General features: G+C 43.5%; 1 protein-coding gene across 1 annotated transcript in view; it reads right to left on the reverse strand.

Annotated features, from left to right (window-relative positions):
* Positions 1-9,280: 9,280 nt before the first annotated feature.
* The window catches only part of ankle1 (ankyrin repeat and LEM domain containing 1), a 30,449-nt gene continuing 19,199 nt past the window's right edge, over positions 9,281-20,530 (reverse strand). Inside the window, exons 8-9 of the mRNA XM_068016074.1 lie at positions 16,052-16,181; positions 9,281-11,751 (exon numbers count right to left, since the gene is read on the reverse strand). Of these exons, the coding sequence (XP_067872175.1) occupies positions 11,579-11,751; positions 16,052-16,181 (303 nt within the window). The 3' untranslated portion in view covers positions 9,281-11,578. The remainder of the gene's footprint in view (positions 11,752-16,051; positions 16,182-20,530) is intronic.

Here is a 20,530-nt window from a genome sequence, read left to right on the forward strand (position 1 = left end):
TCTGAAACAGCATTAACAGAAGGAGCAAGGCATCAGACGGTGTTTTGGGAGAACCAAGATTGACTGGAGTCTCCAGGAATTGATGATTAACTCCAGCACACTGCTGTGAGCAATCCTGGAGAAAAATCAGAATGTCCATTAAATACATTTTCTTCTTTATATTTTTGAACACTTTTTTTTAATTAGAGATAAAAATATTATAGATGGGAGGAAGGGGAAGAGCTGTTTGATTGACAGCAAAGGATCATCCAATGGCATAACAAAGAGTCAGTTCGCTTTCCAGTTGGCCGGAGAGGGAAGAAAGGGCTTCACAAGGATGGACATGTCAGGCGGCCAATGGTGGGAGTGGGGCACGGCAGTTGTAGGTCATGTGATGACATATCCTGGAATACGTCCAACCAGAGGTCCCAACCCTAGAGCACCAGAGCAAGAGAATGGGTCAAACACGCCAATTCTGCCCTTCCTGGGACAACTCAATGACCACACGACTACTACATAAGATTTGTAGTCTCAAGTCATTGAGTGAGGAAGTCCAGACAAATTTGTAATTGGTTGTTCCAATATTTGCATGTTGTATGTGGGTGGGAGAGGGGGAATGAAAGCATGAGGAATTGGGACATTATGTTCCAGGAGATTGGAAGCCCCTTGCATTTGGGGATTACATTTTAACATACAATTTAATGAGATTGCAATTTTTTTTTTTTGTTTAAAGCTTTTTGAATTCTTTGACCAGCTGTGCTCTGGGTTTCTGCCAGTCTGGTCACCTGACCCGTAGCAGAATCATGTGACATCTCAATCAGCCATCTCCATCATAACTGACCATGAACTCATCCCTCCCAAAAACAAAGACCGATTGCAACCTGAACAGTAAATAGGCTGATGCAACATGACAATCCTTGCATCATGTTATTGTGCATTTTACACTGACAGATGAAATGTGCGGTTATATAATATAGAGAATGTTAGTTATTTACAGTATAAATTCAGTGAGTACTATTGTGTAATATGGACTGTTATTTATATTATACACAATTATACAAAATATAATAATATATTGGTCCCCATTTAATGCTGCAGTATACATTATTTTATAAAAATTATGGATCCGTGGGTGGAATTCCAAGAATGATTCTAAATATATAAATGTTATTCTAAATATAAACCTCTCGATTAGATTGCAGCCTGTAACTCACTCCCGGGTATCCGTTATTCTAAATATAAACCCCAAACCCTCATTTAGATTCCAGTCTGTAACTCAATCCCAAGTTTCAGTTCGTCTATATATAAATTCCCCTGAACCCCTCGATTAGACTCTAGCCTGTAACTCACTCTTAAGTATCCATTATTCTATATATAAACCACCCAGACCCTTTGATTAGATTCCAGCCTGTAACTCACTTCTGGGTGTCTGTTATTCTCTATGTTTGATGTTTTGATGTTATATTCATCTCCAGACTTGAGAAACGGGGACGAAAAACAGATTTGTAAAGTGGCAAGGGGGACACAAAAAAAACCCTTTAATTTAGATGAAGCTTAAATATTTTTAACATAAATCCCAAGTGGTAATAGCAACACTGCTGTGCGCCAAATATCCACTGCTTAAGAAATAAATGTGCGTAAAATGGAAGTATAAGGGTACATTCACTGAACTCGAGGTGAGACATGTGGTCAGTAGACTGGTGTGTGTGATAATTAGAAATCCACCCTGGAATGAGGTTATGATCAGAATTAAGTGTTGGGTCTCTGTACAGAACTGCTAGTCTCTGGAATTCACAACATTGCTATTGTAACAATGCATTTTGATCTGTTTTACAAAAACATGGAGTATGACTTGGGTAAAAGAAGATCTTAAAAGTGATTCACCTTTATTTTGAAATAGGAGGATGCAGCCATCATTTGTTTGGTCGTTGAATCACCTAGGTAACAACAGGAGGTGAGGGATGGATTTGGAAGACATCTGAATTGATTTCTTACGGGACTGCAGTTCTTGATGGGATGGCTTTTCTCTGTGGCCTGTAAAATCAATTGGTCGGTGTTCAGTTCTCACTAGTAATCCAGAGGCCTGGACTAATGCTCCAGTAATATGAGTTTAAATTCCACCATGGCAGCTGGTAGAATTTAAATTCACTTAATTAAATAAATCTGGCCTAGAAAGCTTGTCTCAGTAATGGTGATCGTGAAATTACCAAATTGTCATAAAAACCCCATCTGGTTCACTAATGCCCTTTGTGGGAGGGAATTGACCATCCTTACCTGGCCCGGCCTACTTGTGACTCCAGACCCACAACAATGTGGTTGACTCTTAACTGCCCTCTGAAATGGCCAAGCAAGCCTTGCCAGTGATCATCACATCTCATGAACACATATATAAAAAAACTTAACAGCTTTACTCTCGGGAAGTAGCTGGCTCATGCTGGTGTGGCAATCGGCAGCTTCTTCCTAAGGGGGCTGTGGGCAAAATACTAATCCGGAAGAAAATTCCATGTTCGATCCCTGTTCTCTGCTGAGTTTGGTAATCTCTGACAGGGTAGTACTTAAGTGTTCTAGAGCCAGTGTCTGTGCCTTGGGTGAGGGAGGTGTCAATGATCCTGATTACTATCCAATGATGGAAAATGCAGACATCAGGTGAAGACAGGGTTGGGGTTGGAATTTGGTGTGATGCTACATGTAGTGGAATTGCCAGCCAGCACATGAATTCTCTGGGCTAACCTATGAAGGATGGCCCTGAGAAGGTCAAATACTGGAGAGGCTGCTTGTGTCCAATGGGACAAGTCAGCATGGCCGTCAAGGAGACACAATTGGGAGGTGAAAATGAACTGATTTTCGATTGATGACTGATTGACTTCCTGTGATCTCGGATCAAAGGCTGCAATATGTTATTGCAAAACTGTACAAGATTCCTTGCAAAGTATGCATTTTGTTTCATCAATATTGTCCAAGTTTTTGCCCCAGAGTAATTTAGTTTGCATCCACTTGTTACATATAAGTAGTTCAGGAGCTTAGTAAATGTACGGCCTTTAAACTACCTGCCTCCCCTAGGTGTAACAATTTTCTTTGCTGCAAACATCCCGTCCTATATGTTCCTAAACCCTCCACTGTCTTCACTGTGTTGAAACCAAGACGCCTCACATCAGCCTGTACTCGGTAACTCTTCCTTCCCCAAGACCCACAGCTCTGGAAGCTTTTACGTCTCTCGGTCTCCCCCTTCCTCCTCCGTGTGTTTTAAAACCCAGGCTTTGTGTCACCCTTCCCCCCCACCCCAAGTCATTACTCTCTGATTTATCTCCATCCCTTCCACTCTTTTCAAACCTCATGGTGACCCAGTTCTGACAAGTCTCTCAATAGATTATTATGCCAGCTTGACACTGTGCAACATATATGTAGATTACGTTTTAATACAGATCATATATTTTGTTATTTTTCTACATTTTTTAAAGTTAATGTGCCCTTCAATCTACCCCGTGCATCATTCCTGTGGGTTGGAGATTAAGATAAGTAAAGAATTCCCAGGATTCGGTAGGTCTGAATCTCTGACCATTTTCCTGCAAAGGTTTTGTTCTGCTAAATGTTTTTGTTGAGACCTCAAACTCACCTCTGCTGGGATGCACATTCAAATCCAGCCCCAACTGATGGGACATGACTGCCCAGCTCCCAGATCCTACTCGGTAGGGAGCGAACAGCACAGAACTGTCCTGACACAACACAACATTGGATTCTCATTTAGAGAGTGGAAATATAACACCACAGGTGTAGTAGTTGAGCTGTCCTGAGGTTGGGCTGAGGAGTTGGATCAGAATAGAGGGAACTTTATTCTTGATCATCTGTGCTGGGAGTGCTTTATGGTGAGACTGGGTGGGATAAATTTTTCATCTTCACTTGGGTTGTAATCTATTGAATAATATTGTAATCCATTGTAAAACCCATCAATATTCATTCCATTGGAATGTTTGGGCAGGTTCTACAATTTAGATGCCCAGACAGTGAATGCAAAGATTTGCCCACCCTCCAACCCCAGCACAAACATTGCTCAGCTTGATGAACACAATATTGAGGAGAAAAAACCCTCAAACTTGGGATGGACTGGTGAGCAATCACGGTTTTCCACTCAGTGTTGACAGATGGGAACATTAAACACTCACAGCCATCATGATGGATGTATCTGGGGAAACACTCTTCTTTCTATAACTCGAGTGTTGAGATTGATCACAGGTGGGGCCACAAAGCAGGTGGTTTTGCATCAGTTGCCCTGTTATCCACTCATTCAAGTTACTTCCGTTAACTTCAATAGAACTATCAGGCTAATCTCATAAATTGGTGCCAATGGCAATTCCGCCTGCTCTGTCCAGCTTCACCCCCCAAGGGATTTTCATCAGTATATTCACACACAAGGGCAGATAGAGAGGAGGCAGGCCATTTGGCCCCTCTTGGCTTATCCAATAAGAAAGGTCATATTGCAGTTGTTACGAGTGCTTCCTTTTTTGGGGTAAATTTTGAAGATTTGTGTTTCAAAACTGAAAAGATTCCATAGATGTTGGAACTTTGTATTTTTTTTGAGGGAGGTCACCAGAAGGTTTTTGGACTGAGTTTGAAAACAAACAATTATTGGAAGGTACCTGTCTGTAGGTAATTACCCAGGAGGGGTTGTTTTTGACTTGGGGAAAGATGAAGAGAAGCGACAGGTCAAGATTTATAGGGGTCAGGAGGTCTCTTGTGACATTGTTTATGGTTTTGCTTTGAATGTGAGTTGGGGATGAACAGTGGTTTGAAAATGAGTTAAATAATCACCTTGCCAAGAAGAACAAACCACCCCAACTCAGTCTCGAGAAGCAAGTGTAAGAAGCAGACTAAACTGTTGCTGCATTTCTCCTGCAAGGCCTGTGCCTGAAACCTCCATTGCTGCATTTTCTGGAAGTCTACCCAACGTCGCCTGAAAAGAACTGTTCTGGGGAGATCCCAGTGACAGCTGTCTATATGCATTTGGGACACCAAACCAAAACAAAGGACATCTTTCCATATCTTCTCTTCTTCAAGAATTAGCAAGTATTTAACCCGTGTTTAATTGTCTGTTTTATTTGGTAATAGAACTCTAAAACACAAATCCCTTTATTTTTCCAATTAACTAGTGTATGTGTGTGTGTGAGAGAGTGTGAGGGGCTAAGGTAAAAAGGGAACTTTAATATTTCAATGGGTGCGTTTATGCTTTATTTCTTTACTGGTTAAGATTTGTTTTATAATAAATTGATGTTTGCTGTTTATTAAAGAAACCTGGTTGGTGTGTTTTATTCTGGGATGAAAATAGAGTCTACAATTGACAGTATCAGTAAGTGGGGAAAAAATTAAATATATGTTGTGACCGGTGAAGAAGTGGAACTAGAATAAACAGTGCACTCCTCCCGCCTCGGTCGTAACACAGTACACGACGTTTTCTTGAACCATTGCAGTTTTTGCCTATCATAACCAGAAGTCTTCTCTTGTGCGTTGGTTGCATTATTTCAAGAATTCCCTGTCATCAGTCCTAAATTTGCCTTCCATCAGTTTGACCCTGCGTGCCCCCATGTTGTACTTTCATGGTTTAGTTTGAAGTAACATTTCACATTTGCCTTTTCCATACCGTTTACCATCTTGGATACACTTCTGCTCCCTGGGACATGTTCTTGGTGCTGTACAGGGTCAGGTGAGCTGTAGCAGATGAGACAAGGCAACATTACCAGATCTCAGTCCGTGCAATATGAGATTTATTGTGACTGGAATCATTTCTCCCTGTCCACACACCATTATAAATCAGTCAAAGTCTGACCATATATCCATGTGTTGCCCCTTGCCATGGCAGTGGGACCATTTCTTTCTTTTTCCACAGTAGTTTGGAAAAACCCTGAAAAGTGGAGGGCCTTGTTTGGCGCACTTGGCATTAATACAGAATCATTCAGTACAGAAGGAGGCCATTCGGCCCATTGTCGCTGTGGCATTTTGAAAGAGCTATCCAATTAGTCCTACTCCCCTGCTCTTTCCCCATTTTCCTGCAAATATCTTCCTTTTTGAGTATTTATCCAACTCCCTTTTAAACGTTACTATTGTTATTGCTTCCAACAGCATTTCAGGCAGCACATTCCAGACCATAACTTGCAGTGTTAAAACATTCCTCCTGATTGCCCCGTTAATTCTTTTCGATCTGTGTCCTCGGTTTAGTGGAAACAGTTTCTCCCAATCTACTCTATCAATTAGGGGGTTTAAATTTATGCAGTGTTTTAAGTCTCCTATTATCCTTGACATCCTGAGGTTGTGAAAGGCGCTATAGAAATGCAAGTATTTCTTTTTGTCTCTCTACCCCAAGGAGGACCCCACCTGTTTCTGCAGTCTCTTTAGTGGGGTTTAATTCTTTCCAGTATTTAATTTTGCTGTAGTCATGAGAGGGAACAAAAAACCCAGAGAATTGTTCAACCTTCCCTGGTCTCAAAGCAAGTTTGATGTCCCACTATTCATGTCTCTATTTCTATATATATATATGTACATACATATATAAGCATATATTTTTGTGATTCAGTGAAGGAGCAACATACTACCTGCTATAATGCTCACTAACGTATCTTATATGTCACACAGTGAGGGAACAAAAATAATCTTTGGAACAGTTTATTAAATGATTCTGTATTATTGTGGTGACTCACTGTGGTATAATTCTGGTAACTGTTTAATAAAAAAAGCTGCTTCTAATGTGTTTGAATAATGCACCATGAATTGAGATATACAGTACTTGTGTAAATACACTCCCATGTATGATATAGAGGTACTAGACAAGGTGCAAAAAAGATTTACAAGAATGGTACCAGGCTTGAGAAGTTATAACGAATAGCAAAGACTGCGCCGGCTGGGACTCTATTCACTAGAAAAGAGGTTGAGGGATGACCTAATATAGGTCTTGAAAATTATGAAGGAGTTTAATGGGGTAGGTATAGAGATGTTTCCACTTGTAGGGGAGACCAGAACTAGGGTTTATAAATAAGACAAATTAATAAATCTAATAGGGAATTCAGTAGAAACTTCTTTACCCAGAGAGTGGCGAGAATGTAGAGCTCACAACCACGGGGTAGATGAAGCCAATAACATATATTTAAGGGGAAGCTGGATAAAACAGGAGGGATATGTTGATGAGGTTAGGTGAAGTGGGGCAGGATTGGGGAAAGCTCACGTGGAGCATAAACACAAGACACACAGGCCGAATAGTCTGAAAATCTATGTAATTGAAACACACAAATGCTGCTGCCTAATTCTGCTACTGCTTCTTTCGAATGGGTGCAAACGTAAACAATGAGGTGAGGTTGCAAGTGGAATAGCAATAGGATTTTACAAAGATCAACAGGAAAAGGGTGTTGAGACTCAAAATGCTCGATTCTTTCTGATAAATGTCAATCCTCGATCTAACTCCCAACAGGTGAATTCACAAACCCTGTGCTCCCAGCTCCAAATGGGGTTGGGAAGAGTGCAAGATGGAGACAAGGCTATAATATTCCAGTGCTTATTTTCCAGCCCACATTCCCTTTGAGACTCACCACCAAAACTGAGATTGGTACATTTACTGTCTGATCTGTCCTCTCTCCAACAACCTTTTTTTTAAAAAAAAATAGGGCTCTAAACAGTAAAACAACAAAGGAGTGTGAGCCACATAACAGATTATTAGGGCAGGTGGCCAAAAGCTTGGTCAATGAGGTAGGTTTAAGGAGCATCTTAAAAGATTAGAAAGGGATAGGTAGGATTAATAGGGAATTCCTGAGTTTAAGACAGGCAGCCAAAAGCACAGCCACCAGTATTGGAGCTATGAGAATTGGGGTTAGGAAGGGATGACCAATGAACAGAATTGAAAACAAGGATGAGAATTTAAAAAGTTGAGATCTTGCCGGATGGGGAGCCAGTGTAGGTCAGTGAGTGCAGAGATGCTGGATGACCAGGACTTGGTACAAGTTAGGTCATGTGCAGCAGAGTTTTGGATGAGCTCAGGTTTCTGGAGGGTGGAAGATGGGAGGTCAGCCAGAAGTGCATTGGAATAGTCAAGTCTAGAGGGAACAGAGACATGAGGAGGGTTTCAGCAGTGATGAGCAAAGGCAGGCAATGTAACAGAGATGGAAACAGGCAGTCTTGGTGATGGACTGAATATTGGGTGGGAAGCTCCTCTCAGGGTCAAATAGGACACCAAGGTTGCAAGAAGTCTGATTTAGCGTCAAGACAATTGCTAGGGAGTGGGATGGAGTTGCTGACAAGGGTAGAGAGTGTGTGGCGGAGCTCAAAGACAATGGCTTTGGTCTCAATATTTAGTTGGAGGAAACTTCTGCAAAATCTAGTATTACTTAAGGACAAGCAGCATAACAAATTAAAGGCAGTTGGGGAGTCGTGAGAGGAGGCAGTGAGATAGGGCTGGGAGTCATTAGTGTACATATAGAAGCTCATGCAGTGTTTTGGGATGATGTTGCCGAGGGGCAGCATGTAATACACTTCCAGCTGTGCCTTACATCCAGTACTGCCTGCCTCACATAACTCATTTCACAATTCCATTGCCTTCTGCCTGGAAAAGATCTGCCCAAATTTAATGCCTAGACTGTACATGAAAATTGGTTTCTCCTGGAATTCAGACCCTTCGATACCAATGAACAAGAGAGGAGACAGAGGAAAAAAGGTAAGCAAGGCAGATGGGAGAAACAGGAACGAGGGAGCAATAGCAGGAAGAGGGGAGACACGGAAGAGGGAAAGGGAGAGAGGGTAAGGTAAAGTGGGAGAGTTAGACACAAAGGGAAAGAGGAAGGAGACGGACAAAGGAGGAGAACCACTTGCAGGGAAGTCCTGTTTTGTACAAAATATTTAGCACCACTGCTTTACAGTAATTGTCAAACTCCATTTAAATTCCATGGCATAGAGGCAACTAAAAAATGCAAGTCCGTTTCCTTGATGGGGGAGGGGGGTGGAATGTCATCCACAAACATTAGCTTCTAATGTACGAAATGTTGATATGTCCGCTGAAGATTTATGTACCTGTTTTGAAGAACCTTTTAACTTCCCTCAAAATTCAGCTAATGTTAATTGGTGTGGACACAGTGAGAGGCTGCAGAGTGATTAATTAACAAAAAAAATAGTCACCCGGGTTAAAATCCACCTTAAAAGATGAATGCAAACCCAGGTCTGGAATATAAACACACAAACCTATATCGATGCTCACATTTTTAATTGCCTTCTCAAAAGGTACAATTATTTTTTTTTTAAAAAGAGAAACATTTCACAGTTTCTAAAGGAACTATTTAAAAATCAACATTAAGAGCAGCAGGTCAACATTCAGTCTACAGTCTCTACCAGCGACTGGTTTAAATCCTTTCAAATAATCACCACAGCTTTGTTGTAGTAGAAAGAGGGGGAACCAAAAAGACAATTGGTTTTGGGCCATCCCCTTAGTCAACTGGCAAAATCAATCGTCGCTCGGTGTCCGATCGAGTCATGCAAACTAGGAAAATCCAATGATTGGCTAACTCCACATAGCAGCCAATCAGGACAAGGTTAGGGGCACAGCAGTTGGCTTCAACTACTGAACTGTTGGTGGCAGCAGGAAAAAAGCCCCACAAAGCCAAGGCTCCTGCTTTGGACTGCGATTTAGCAACTCCTTACAAAGGAGTCAGGCTGGGTTTCAGTTATTATTCCTCTCACTGCCGAATAGCCTGCTCACACTCACCGTCCAGGCTCACTGATGAAGAAATGGAACTGAATAGCCAATCAACGTGCTCGCCAAGTCACATGCGGCATGAATAGGTCAACAGTTAATTTTAGAAAAATATTTTTCACCCTTCCTTCATCTGTAACGTACTAAAAGAATTATTTAAAAATATATGTATTTGTTCTTGGGATGTAGGCATCATTGGCAAGGCCACATTTATTGCCCACCCCTAGTTGCTCTCGGGATATCAAGAGTCAACCATGTTGGCGTGGGACTGGAGTCACGTGTAGGTCCAGATTGAGGCAAGGAAGACCGGTTCCTTCCCTGATGGACATTAGAATCATAAAATGATACAACACAGAGGAAGGCCATTTAAAAGGGCGATCCAGTAATAGCTCTTTCTGCATAGCCTGGCAAATCTTTCCCCTTCAACTATTTATCCAATTCTCTTTTTAAAGTTACTATTGACTCTGTTTCCACTGCCCTTTCAGTCAGTGCATTCAAGATTCGACAACTCACTTTTTTTTTTAAAAAAGAACAGTCTCCCTTTTTTGTTTCATTTTATCTGTTGTCAGGCCACAAATAACCAGATTTCACTCAATTCAATATTCCAACTTAGCACAGTGCGGTTGGAACTCCTAAAATCTGGATTGCCAGTCTAGCATCATAACTGCCAGGCCACCATATTGTACATTTATTGATCTTAAAATAAAGTCTTAAATATACTTATGTTCAATCAGTTTAGACCTGGTCAAACCATTGGGAGAAAACATTCAGAGTTGGGAGAAAACATTCAGAGTTGGGAGAAAACATTCAGAGTTGGGAGAAAACATTCAGAGTTGGGAGAAAACATTCAGAGTTAGAGACTGCAGCAATGCAAGGGAGCTGAGACGTCATGGACACTGGTACCTGAAGTACTTTGATGAATCTTAATGCCAGATGCCAACATAGCAGCAGGATCAAGAACTCCTCTGCCAGCGTCCTCGGGCAGTCAACAGAAGGGGACATTTTAAAAACAATGTTAAATACTTAGGTTAATAAGAGAGATGCATAGCGACAGCTGTATTTTTTAACCCACTCCACCGTGACAGCAAGACAGAAATGTTATCAGCCCACTACTCTCCAGGAAAAATAGTCCTCAATTGCAGATCATCCACTGAGGGAAAGGCAGATGCCCACCCCCTCCCCTATCCCCGCGGAGGGGAAAGTCACCCAACCTGCAGGAGACCACTATATACAGATGGGCATCGTGAGCGAACCACGGACAGAGGCGTGACTGCTACAAACTACTCAAGGGACTGTAGGAGTGAGAAATTTCTGCACAGAAATAAAATACTCCTTTATAAAAGGATAACTGTTCAGAAACTGCTGTTGATGGAGATAGTGTCTTTACGGTTTAGATCCTTTGACCCCAGGTTTTGAAGGGTTGCACTATTTATATAAGTGCCCAGCCAACCAAGCTCTACGCCTCTTCGCAATGCAACACTCGAATGCACTAGGAGGTGCACATGAGGACATAGGTGGTGACCTCTATGGCATTAGCCCCCATCCCCCTCCTGTGTGTGTGTGTGTGTGGAGGGAAAGAGGGTGGGGGTCGGAATACCATCTCTTCTCCCAATGGTCACCCGGGTCAGTGAATGGAAACACACCACGCATGTTGAGAACACTCAGTAGCATATTGGCACACCGACAAAAGAACAGCATTTTTGGGAAGCTAATCCACTGAAATCCGGGGACAGGCAAAGCCCCATTAAGCACTGCTCATTCAGGCAAATAGGACAGAACCAGTCTGCCTCGGAAGTTCATTTGAAACAAGCTGTTTGTGTGACAGGCTTTGCCACTCGTTGCCGGGCAGGGGTTTGGGTTGGTGGTCTGAAGCGCGCCCGCCTTTCACTGTCTTGTCCTGATGTCAGCCGGACGCAGCTGCCGCTCTCCTTCCGCCAGAAAGATCTGCAACGCTCGGCGGAGCATGTGAATCCCCAGCCGCCGACGCCGCTTCAACGACCAGGTCGCAGCTACGCCGTAATAATCCCCACGCTTCTTGTTGGTCAACATTTGCAGGCCTGCAGCAAAAGAGACAAAGAAAGAACTCGCATTTATTATTTATTTATTTATTATTTAGAGATACAGCACTGAAACAGGCCCTTCGGCCCACCGAGTCTGTGCCGATCAGCAACCACCCATTTATACTAATCCTACACTAATTTCAAGTTTCTACCACATCCCCACCTGTCCCTATATTTCCCTACCACCTACCTATACTAGGGGCAATTTATAATGGCCAATTTACCCATCAACTTGTGTATAACAAGCTGAGGCTCTTTTCTTTAGAAACAAGGAGGGTGACAGGTGATCCAATAGAGGTCTTTAAGATAAAAAAAAATAGGTTTGATACGGGAGATGTAAAGATGATGTTTGTGCACGTGGGTAGGATCAGGACTCGGGGCCAAAAATATAAGATAGCCATTAATAAATACAATAGAGAAATCAACAACAACTTGCATTTATATAGCACTTTCAACATACATACAAAGACACACATTAGGAGAAGTAGGCCATTCGGCCCCTCTACACTGCTCTGCCATTCAGTAAGATCATGGCTGATCTGTTTGTGTTTCGAATTCCACACTCCCATCTACCCTCAATAACTTTTGATTCCCTTGCCTGACAAGAATCTATCTACCTCTGCCGTAAAAATTATTCAATGACCCCTCCTTCACCACCTGAGGCAGAGAGTTCCAAAGTCACACAACCCTCAGAAAAATTTCCCCTAGTCTCTGTCCTAAAAGGGCAACCCCTAATATACAAAGTGATTACTGACAATGCAGCCAGCATCTTACGTCATCCAACTGCGCCAATCTACACACATGCGCAGATTGGTTCCTACCCTCTGTGCATGCGCTGCGTTCCGCAGTGCCAGGACTGGTTGGCGCATGCGCAGATGCCATCATCGTGTAACGTGGGCAGATGGTGGGGGGATCTGGGCTGGAGAGAGCAGAGGTGGGGGAAGAGGGGTTCTGGGGAGCGAGTAGAGAGCAGGTGCAGGGAGAGCGCGGCCGAAGACCTTGCTGGTGGCGGGTGCGCTCTCCTCCTTCCCCCCGCCGCCCGCTCCCGACCCCGCCTGCTCGCTCACAGTCGCCGGCTGCCCGCTCCCTCCCCTCCCTGGCCTGCCCGCCCTCTCCTTCCCTGCTCGCTCGCTGCCCGGCCCACCCGCCCACTCGCTCCCTCCACTCTGGCCATTGTGTGCTATCATGTGTTTAGGTTGCCGTTGTGTGATTATTTGAGCAGCACCATCTTTAATCCTGGCAACTGCCTGACGTCGCAGACGGTGACGTTTTTGTGGCACAGGCTGCATTTGTGCATGTGCCATTGCAGCACCACCTAGTGGTGGTGGTGTCAGCAAACTCAGCCAATTTTAAAACCGTGCACCCTAGCTCCGGACTCAGCCACATGAGGAAACATCCTTTCCACATCCACCTTGTCAAGACCGTTCAGGATTTTATAAACTTCAATCAAGTCTCCCCTCACTCTGCCAAGCTCCAGTGAAAACAAGCCCAGTCTGTCCAATCTTTCCTCATAAGACAACCTGCTCATTCCAGACATCAATCTAGTAAACCCAATAGAAACAGCCAAGGCACTTCACAGGAGCGTTATAAAACTAAATTTGATACCGAGCTACAAACGGAGTAGTAGGACAGGCGATTGAAAACTTGGTTGAAGAGGTTGGTTTTAAAGGAGCATCTCACTAGAGGAGAAAGGTAGAGAGTTGGAGAGGTTTAGGGAGAGAATTCCAGAGTTCAGGGCCGAGACAGCTGAAGGTGCGGCTGTCAATGCTGGAGAGCTTAAAATCAGGGATGCTCAAGGGGCCAGAATTAGAGGAGTGCAGAGATCTCGGCGGGTTGTAGGGCTGGAGGAGAAACCTCTTTACCCAGAGGGTGCTGAGAATGTGGAACTCGCTACCACATGGAATGGTTGAGGCAAATAGCATAGATGCATTGAAAAAGGAAGCTAGATAAAACACGAGGGAGAAAGGAATAGAAGGATATGTTGATGTAAAGCATGGCTACCCAACCTGAACAGACCAGACGACATGTGTTGGGTTCGGGTCCGGTATTCGGGATCGGCTCGGGTTGGGCTGGACGTGGACACAGTGCTGCCTTGCTCAGGGAGGGAAAATTTGAACGTTCAGCTGGGATTTCAAGGCAGAAAATGTGTTGCTGGAATGGAGGATCGCAACATTTGGACAAGGTAGAGCACAATAACCTGTTTGATATAATTAACTTTATTACAGTAGACGGGTTGGGCGCGGGAAAAAAAAAAATCAAAGGACTCAAGTCTGGGTCGGGTTGGATGTGGTCGGATCAGGGTTAAATTTCATACCCGAGCAGGCCTTTATGTTGATGGGGTTAGACGGAGAGGGAGGAGACTTGTTTGGAGCAGAAACACTGGCATGGACCAAATGGCCTGTTTCTACATTGTACATTCTATGTAACTGCCAATGAAACTCTTCTTCGAAATTGCAGTCACTGTTGTAATGTAGGAAATGTGGCAGCGAGTTTCAGCATGGCAAGATCCCACAAACAGCGATGTGATAAATGACTGGAAATCTGTTTCTTTCTTTTAAGTGATGTTGGTCGAGAATTAAATATTGTTCCCAGGACAGCAGCTGGGGAAGATCTGCCCTTGCTTTACCTCAGCGTTCCCTCAATACTGGCACTGCGAGTGTCAGCCTGGGTTTTGTGCTCAAGTCTCTGGAGTGACTCCGAGGAGAGAGCGCTACCCGGAGCCGAGACTAACAAGAGGAAGAGAAAGCACAGCATTTTTACCCCGCTCCGAGCAAGTGTTTGGGAAACAGGGAAGAGGGAGGAATAAGGGAATAATTCATCTATAAATTCTGCAGTGTTTCAGCAGGTTTGAATGAATTAGGTGACAGATTATGGACAATTTTGGAAGCAAAAAATCCAACCCCTTCATTGTCTCAATTTTGCAGAAAATGGAGACTTGAATGTGTGTTTATGGTTAGAAATCTTTGACAAAGGCACAAGAGTACAGCAGCACCAAGGCTGATCGAATGGGTCTATGTTCTCCAGAATTTAGAAGAATGAGAGTTGATCGAATTGAATGTATAAATTTTTTTTTATTTTTTTTATAGAGGGTTTGACTAAGTGGCTGTTTCCTGGATCAAGTCTGGAACTAGAAACATAATCTCAAGGTAAGAGGTTGGCCATTTAGGGTTGAGACAAGGAGAAGCTTCTTCAGAGGGTGATAAACAATGTTCATTCCAATTTTTTTTCGACTTGTGAGAGCAATAATATTTTTTTTGTTTAAAAGTGCAGTCACTTTAAACTTTGCACACGCAGTAATTTAACTGGGTTGCCTGGTGTGTGACCTGTGCAGGGACTTTCGGGTTACTGCTCAGCTGCATAGTTTAGAGGGAACGTTGGTTGTGAACCTTTGGAACACTCTACCCCAGAGATGCTCAGTTGTTGAGTAAATTCAATAGATTTTTGGGTACTAAGGGAACCAAGGGATATGGGGATGGGTTGGGACAGTGGAGTCCAGGTAGAAGATCTTCCACGATTTTATTGAAGGGTGGAACAGGTTCGAGGGGCTGAATGGCCTACTCCTGTTCCTATTTCTTATGCTAAGTAACAGAGACAAATCCTTGTTGAATTACACACCAAAGATTGGATTTTAAAAGCTTCTCAGAGTCAGGGATGAGAGAGAGATGAGGAAAAATGATTAATTGTCTTCATTGTGTACATAGAGAAGCAGCAGCAACAACTTGCATTTGTATAGCACCTTTAATGTAGTAAAATGCACCAAGATACTTCACAGGAGCAATTTTCAAACAAAATTAGACACTGAGCTATTATGTAACGAAATATTAGAACAGGTAACCAATAGCCTGATCAAAGAGGTAGGTTGTAAGGAATGTCTTAAAGAAGAAGAGAGGTAAAGAGACGGAGAGGTTTAGGGAGGGAATTCCAGAGGTTAGGACCGAGGCACAGTCGCCAATGGTGGAGCAATGAAAATAATGGATGCACAAGAGGCTAGAATTAGCAGAGATCTTGGAGGGTTAGAGATCTACAGGAGATTACAGAGATAGGGAGGGGGGTGAGTCAATGGAGGGATTTGAAAAACAAGGATGAGAATTTTAAGATCGAGTCATTGCCAAACCCAGAGCCAATGTAGGTCAGAGAGCACAGGGGTGATAGGTGAACGGGGCTTGGTGCGAGTTAGGCTACGCTCAAGTTTATGAAGGTAGGTGGCTGACCAGCAGGATAGTCAAGTCTGGAGATTAGGTGAAATGGCATGCTGTAAGATTACCTAGCATCATATGATCCATATAGTGTGACTCACCCAGTGCATCCACCATGCATGCCTCCCGAGTGTATGCCTCCACAGGAATAACATTCTGGAAACAATGCAGAGAAATCACCCCTTGGCCACTCTCCCAGATATCCAGAATATGCTTCAGTTTTGCACCCACCTGAACGTGGAGGCAGAAGGAGAGAAAGTTAAGCACAGAAAGGTGATTGTATTAAAGACAGGTTAACCCACAATTTACTGGACAGTGATTCAGAGGCCTGGGCAAATAATCTACAGATCACGAGTCCGAATCGCTTCCCGTGACAAACTGAGAATTTGGATTCAGTTTTAAAAAAAAATAAATCTGGAAATTAAAAAGTTGGTTATGCGTAAAAGTAACTATGAAGCTATTAGGAACAGAAGGTCATCAGCCCCTCAAGCCCATTCAACGAGATCATGGCTGAGCTGGGAAAAAAAATGACCTGCTGGATTGTTTTAAAAACCCAACTGGTTTCACTAAAGTCCTGCAGGGGAAGGAAAGCCATCATCCTTGCCCTGTCTGGGCCTCTGTGACCCCAGTCCCACACCAAATGTGATTGACTCAACAGTTCTCTGAAGTGCTCCAGAAAGATACTCAAAGAAGCACGGGCAATAAATGTCTGCTTTGCCAGTGATACCCACATCCCAACAAAGACTGAATAATAAAAATCCAGTCTTTCCAGTCTTTGTTGGGATGTGGGTATCACTGGCAAAGCAGACATTTATTGCCCGTGCTTCTTTGAGTATCTTTCTGGAGCACTTCAGAGAACTGTTGAATCAATCACATTGGTGTGGGACTGGGGTCACAGAGGCCCAGACAGGGCAAGGATGATGGCTTTCCTTCCCCTGCAGGACTTTAGTGAAACCAGTTGGGTTTTTACAACAAACCAACAGGTCATTTTTCCTCCGCTCAGTCCGAAAGCATGACCCCGAGCTTCCGGTTGCTTGCCATTTCAACACTTTTCCCCCTGCTCTCACGCCAACATTTCTATCTTTGGCCTGCTCCAGTGAACATCAACACAAGCTTGAGGAGCAGCACCTGATCTTTCGATTAGGCACTCTACAGCCTTGTGGACTGAACATGGAGTTCAATAACTTCAGAGCATGACTGGCCCTTTTTCCCTTTTTTTTTAAATATTTTATTTTATCTTTTAACCATGTGCTTGTTTTTCATGCAGACAGAGCTGCTCATTATTCCACTATTAACACTCTCTCTTTGCCTTTGTCCCAGGACAGCTGTGTTATTTCATCTCTCCTGCCCTTTGCCCCATCACACACCTTCTCTTTCCCACCAACCACCACCTCCCCCAGCCCGGACTTGCTTAAAACCTAATTCTTTTCTAACCTTTGCCAGTTCTGATGAAAGGTCACTGCCCTGAAAGGTTAACTCTTCTCTCTCCACAGATGCTGCCTGACCTGAATATTTCCAGCACTTTGTTTTTATTTCAGATTTCCAGCATCTGCAGCATTTTGCTTTAATTTATAATAAAAACCCAACTCCGTGTCTGTTGTCAGTAGATCAGCTGTCTAAAGTTGGTAGGCTGACAAGTTAGTTCCAGATTTCAAAACCACAGGCTTAGAAGAAAGTCCCATTCAGTCTTTCCACTAATCTTTAAACTTCATTTTTAACCCCTTATGTATGGTGACAGAATTAAATCTAAATTCATTTTTTGTCACAGGCTGTCCAAAGAAGTCTACAAAGTATTTACAGCACAGAAACAGGCAATTTGGCCCAAATGATTTGGTCTTTATGCTCCACATGAGCCTCCTCCCATCCTATCAGTATATCCTTCTATTCCTTTCTCCCTCAAACAACAAAGAACAGTACAGCACAGGAACAGGCCATTCGGCCCGCCAAGCCTGCGCCGATCTTGATGCCTGCCTAAACTAAAACCTTCTGCACTTCCGGGGACCGTATCCCTCTATTCCCATCCTATTCATGTATTTGTCAAGATGCCTCTTAAACGTCTCTATGGTATCTGCTTCCACCACCTCCCTTGGCAGCAAGTTCCAGACACTCACCGCCCTCTGTGTAAAAAAAACTTGCCTCGCACATCCCCTCTAAACTTTGCCCCTCGCACCTTAAACCTATGTCCCCTAGTAACTGACTCTTCCACCCTGGGAAAGAGCTTCTGACTATCCACTCTGTCCATGCCGCTCATAACTTTGTAAACCTCTATCATGTCGCCCCTCCACCTCCGTCGTTCTAGTGAAAACAATCCGAGTTTATCCAACCTCTCCTCATAGCTAATGCCCTCCAGACCAGGCAACATCCTGGTAAACCTCTTCTGTACCCTCTCCAAAGCCTCCACGTCCTTCTGGTAGTGTGGCGACCAGAATTGCATGCAATATTCTAAGTGTGGCCTAACTAAAGTTCTGTACAGCTGCAGCATGACTTGCCAATTTTTATACTCTATGCCCCGACCGATGAAGGCAAGCATGCCGTATGTCTTCTTGACTACCTTATCCACCTGCATTGCCACTTTGTGACCTGTGGACCTGTACGCCCAGATCTCTCTGCCTGTCAATACTCCTGAGGGTTCTGCCATTTACTGTATACTTATGTGTTTATCTAACTTCCCCTTAAATACATCTATACTATTCGCCTCAACTACTGCCTGTGGTAGCGAGTTTCATATTTTCACCACTCTCTGGGTAAAGAACTTTCTCCTGAATTCCTTTTTAGAGTTATTAGTGACAACCTTATATTTATGGCTGCGGCTTTTGGTCTCCCCCACAAGTGGAAACATCTTCCCAATGCCTAACTTTTCAAACCCTTCCATGACTCATCAGGTTTCCCCCTCAGTGTATAAGCCTTGGTGAGACCACACCTTGGAGTATTGCATACAGGTTTGGTCTCCTTACTTAAGGAAGGATATACTTGCCAGAGAGAGTACAACAAATGTTCACCAGACTGAGTCCTGGGATGGTGGATTGTCTTGAGGACAGATTGTGGAGACTGGGCCTGTACTCTCTAGAGTTTAGAAGAATGAGGGGTGATCTCATTGAAGCATACAAAATTCTTACAGGGCTCAACAGGGTTGATGCAGGAAGGATGTTTCCCCTGGTTGGGGAGGTAGAAGCAGGGGACAGTCTCAGAATAAGGGGCAGGCCAGTTAGGACTGAGATGAGGAGGAATTTCTTCACTCAGAGGGTGGTGAATCTGTGGAATTCTCTACCGCAGAGGGCTGTGGAGGCTCAGTCATTGCGAATGTTCAAGACAGAGATCGATAGATTTCTAGATATTAAATGCATCAAGGGATATGAGGATAGTGCGTGAAAATGGTGTTGAGGTAGAAAATCAGCCATGATCAGTTTGAATGGTGGAGCAGGCTTGAGGGGCCGAATGGCCTACTCCTGCTCCCATTTCCTCTGTTCTTCTCTCTTGTAGAGAAAAGAGCCCCAGCCTGTTTAATCTTTCCAGGTAGGTATAAGATGTAGAAAGAGCTTTCAGAATCAAATAGAAAGGAGCCCCTTCTACCCTTTGAGACTATCCTAGCTCTATATTGGAGCAGTAGACTCCAATACCATTTTCCTTCCCCCATTATATTGATCTAATTTATTTCTTAAATGAGATTAACTTGGTTTCAACAGCCTCTAGCAGAATCATATCGTAATTGAAAAAAAAACAATTGTCTAACCTCTCCGATTACACTTCTAGTTGTTTATTTAGGCTCCCCCACCTTTCGTAACCCAGTCACTGATCAGTGGAAATAATCCTTTACCATTGACCCCTTCACCCTTTTGTAAGTTGAACACTTTGATTAGGTCTCTCCTCAACCATCGCTACTCCAGTAAATACAGCCCTAGTGTTTTGGTTATTGTCTCTTATCACAAATTTATTTTTTAATTCATTGAGTCACAGGATGAGTGTTGCTGACAAGGCCAGCATTTATTGCCCATCCCTAATTGCCCTCGAGAAGGTGGTGGTGAGCTGCCTTCTTGAACCACTGGAGTACGTGTGGTGCAGGTACACCCACAGTGCTGTTAGGAAGGGAGTTCCAGGATTTTGACCCAGCGACAGTGAAGCAATGACGGTATAGTTCCAAGTCAGGATGGTGTGGGGCTGAAGAGAACTTGCAGGTGTTCCCATATGTCTGCTGCCCTTGTTCTTTTAGGTGGTAGAGGGTTTGGGTTTGGAAGGTGCTGCCAAAGGACCATTGGTGAGTTGCTGCAGTGCATCTTGCATACGGTACACACTGCTGCCACTGTGCGTCAGTGGTGGAGGGAGTGAATGTTTAAGGTGGTGGATGGGGTAGTGATCAAGGATGGTGTCAAGCTTCTTGAGTGTTGTTGGAACTGCACCCAACCAGGTAAGTGGGAAGCATTTCATCACACTCCTGGCTTGTATATTCTCTGAACCCTGGTAGTATCCTAGTGAATCTATATTGTACCTTTTCTATTGCTCCAAAGACTTTTTTTATAATTAAAACCATTGAACAAGATGATGCCTGTAGTCAATAGTTGGTGAATTGGTGATAGTTACCTGGC

This window comes from Heterodontus francisci, chromosome 36 (genome assembly GCF_036365525.1).
Source record: "Heterodontus francisci isolate sHetFra1 chromosome 36, sHetFra1.hap1, whole genome shotgun sequence".
Lineage (NCBI taxonomy): Eukaryota > Metazoa > Chordata > Chondrichthyes > Heterodontiformes > Heterodontidae > Heterodontus > Heterodontus francisci.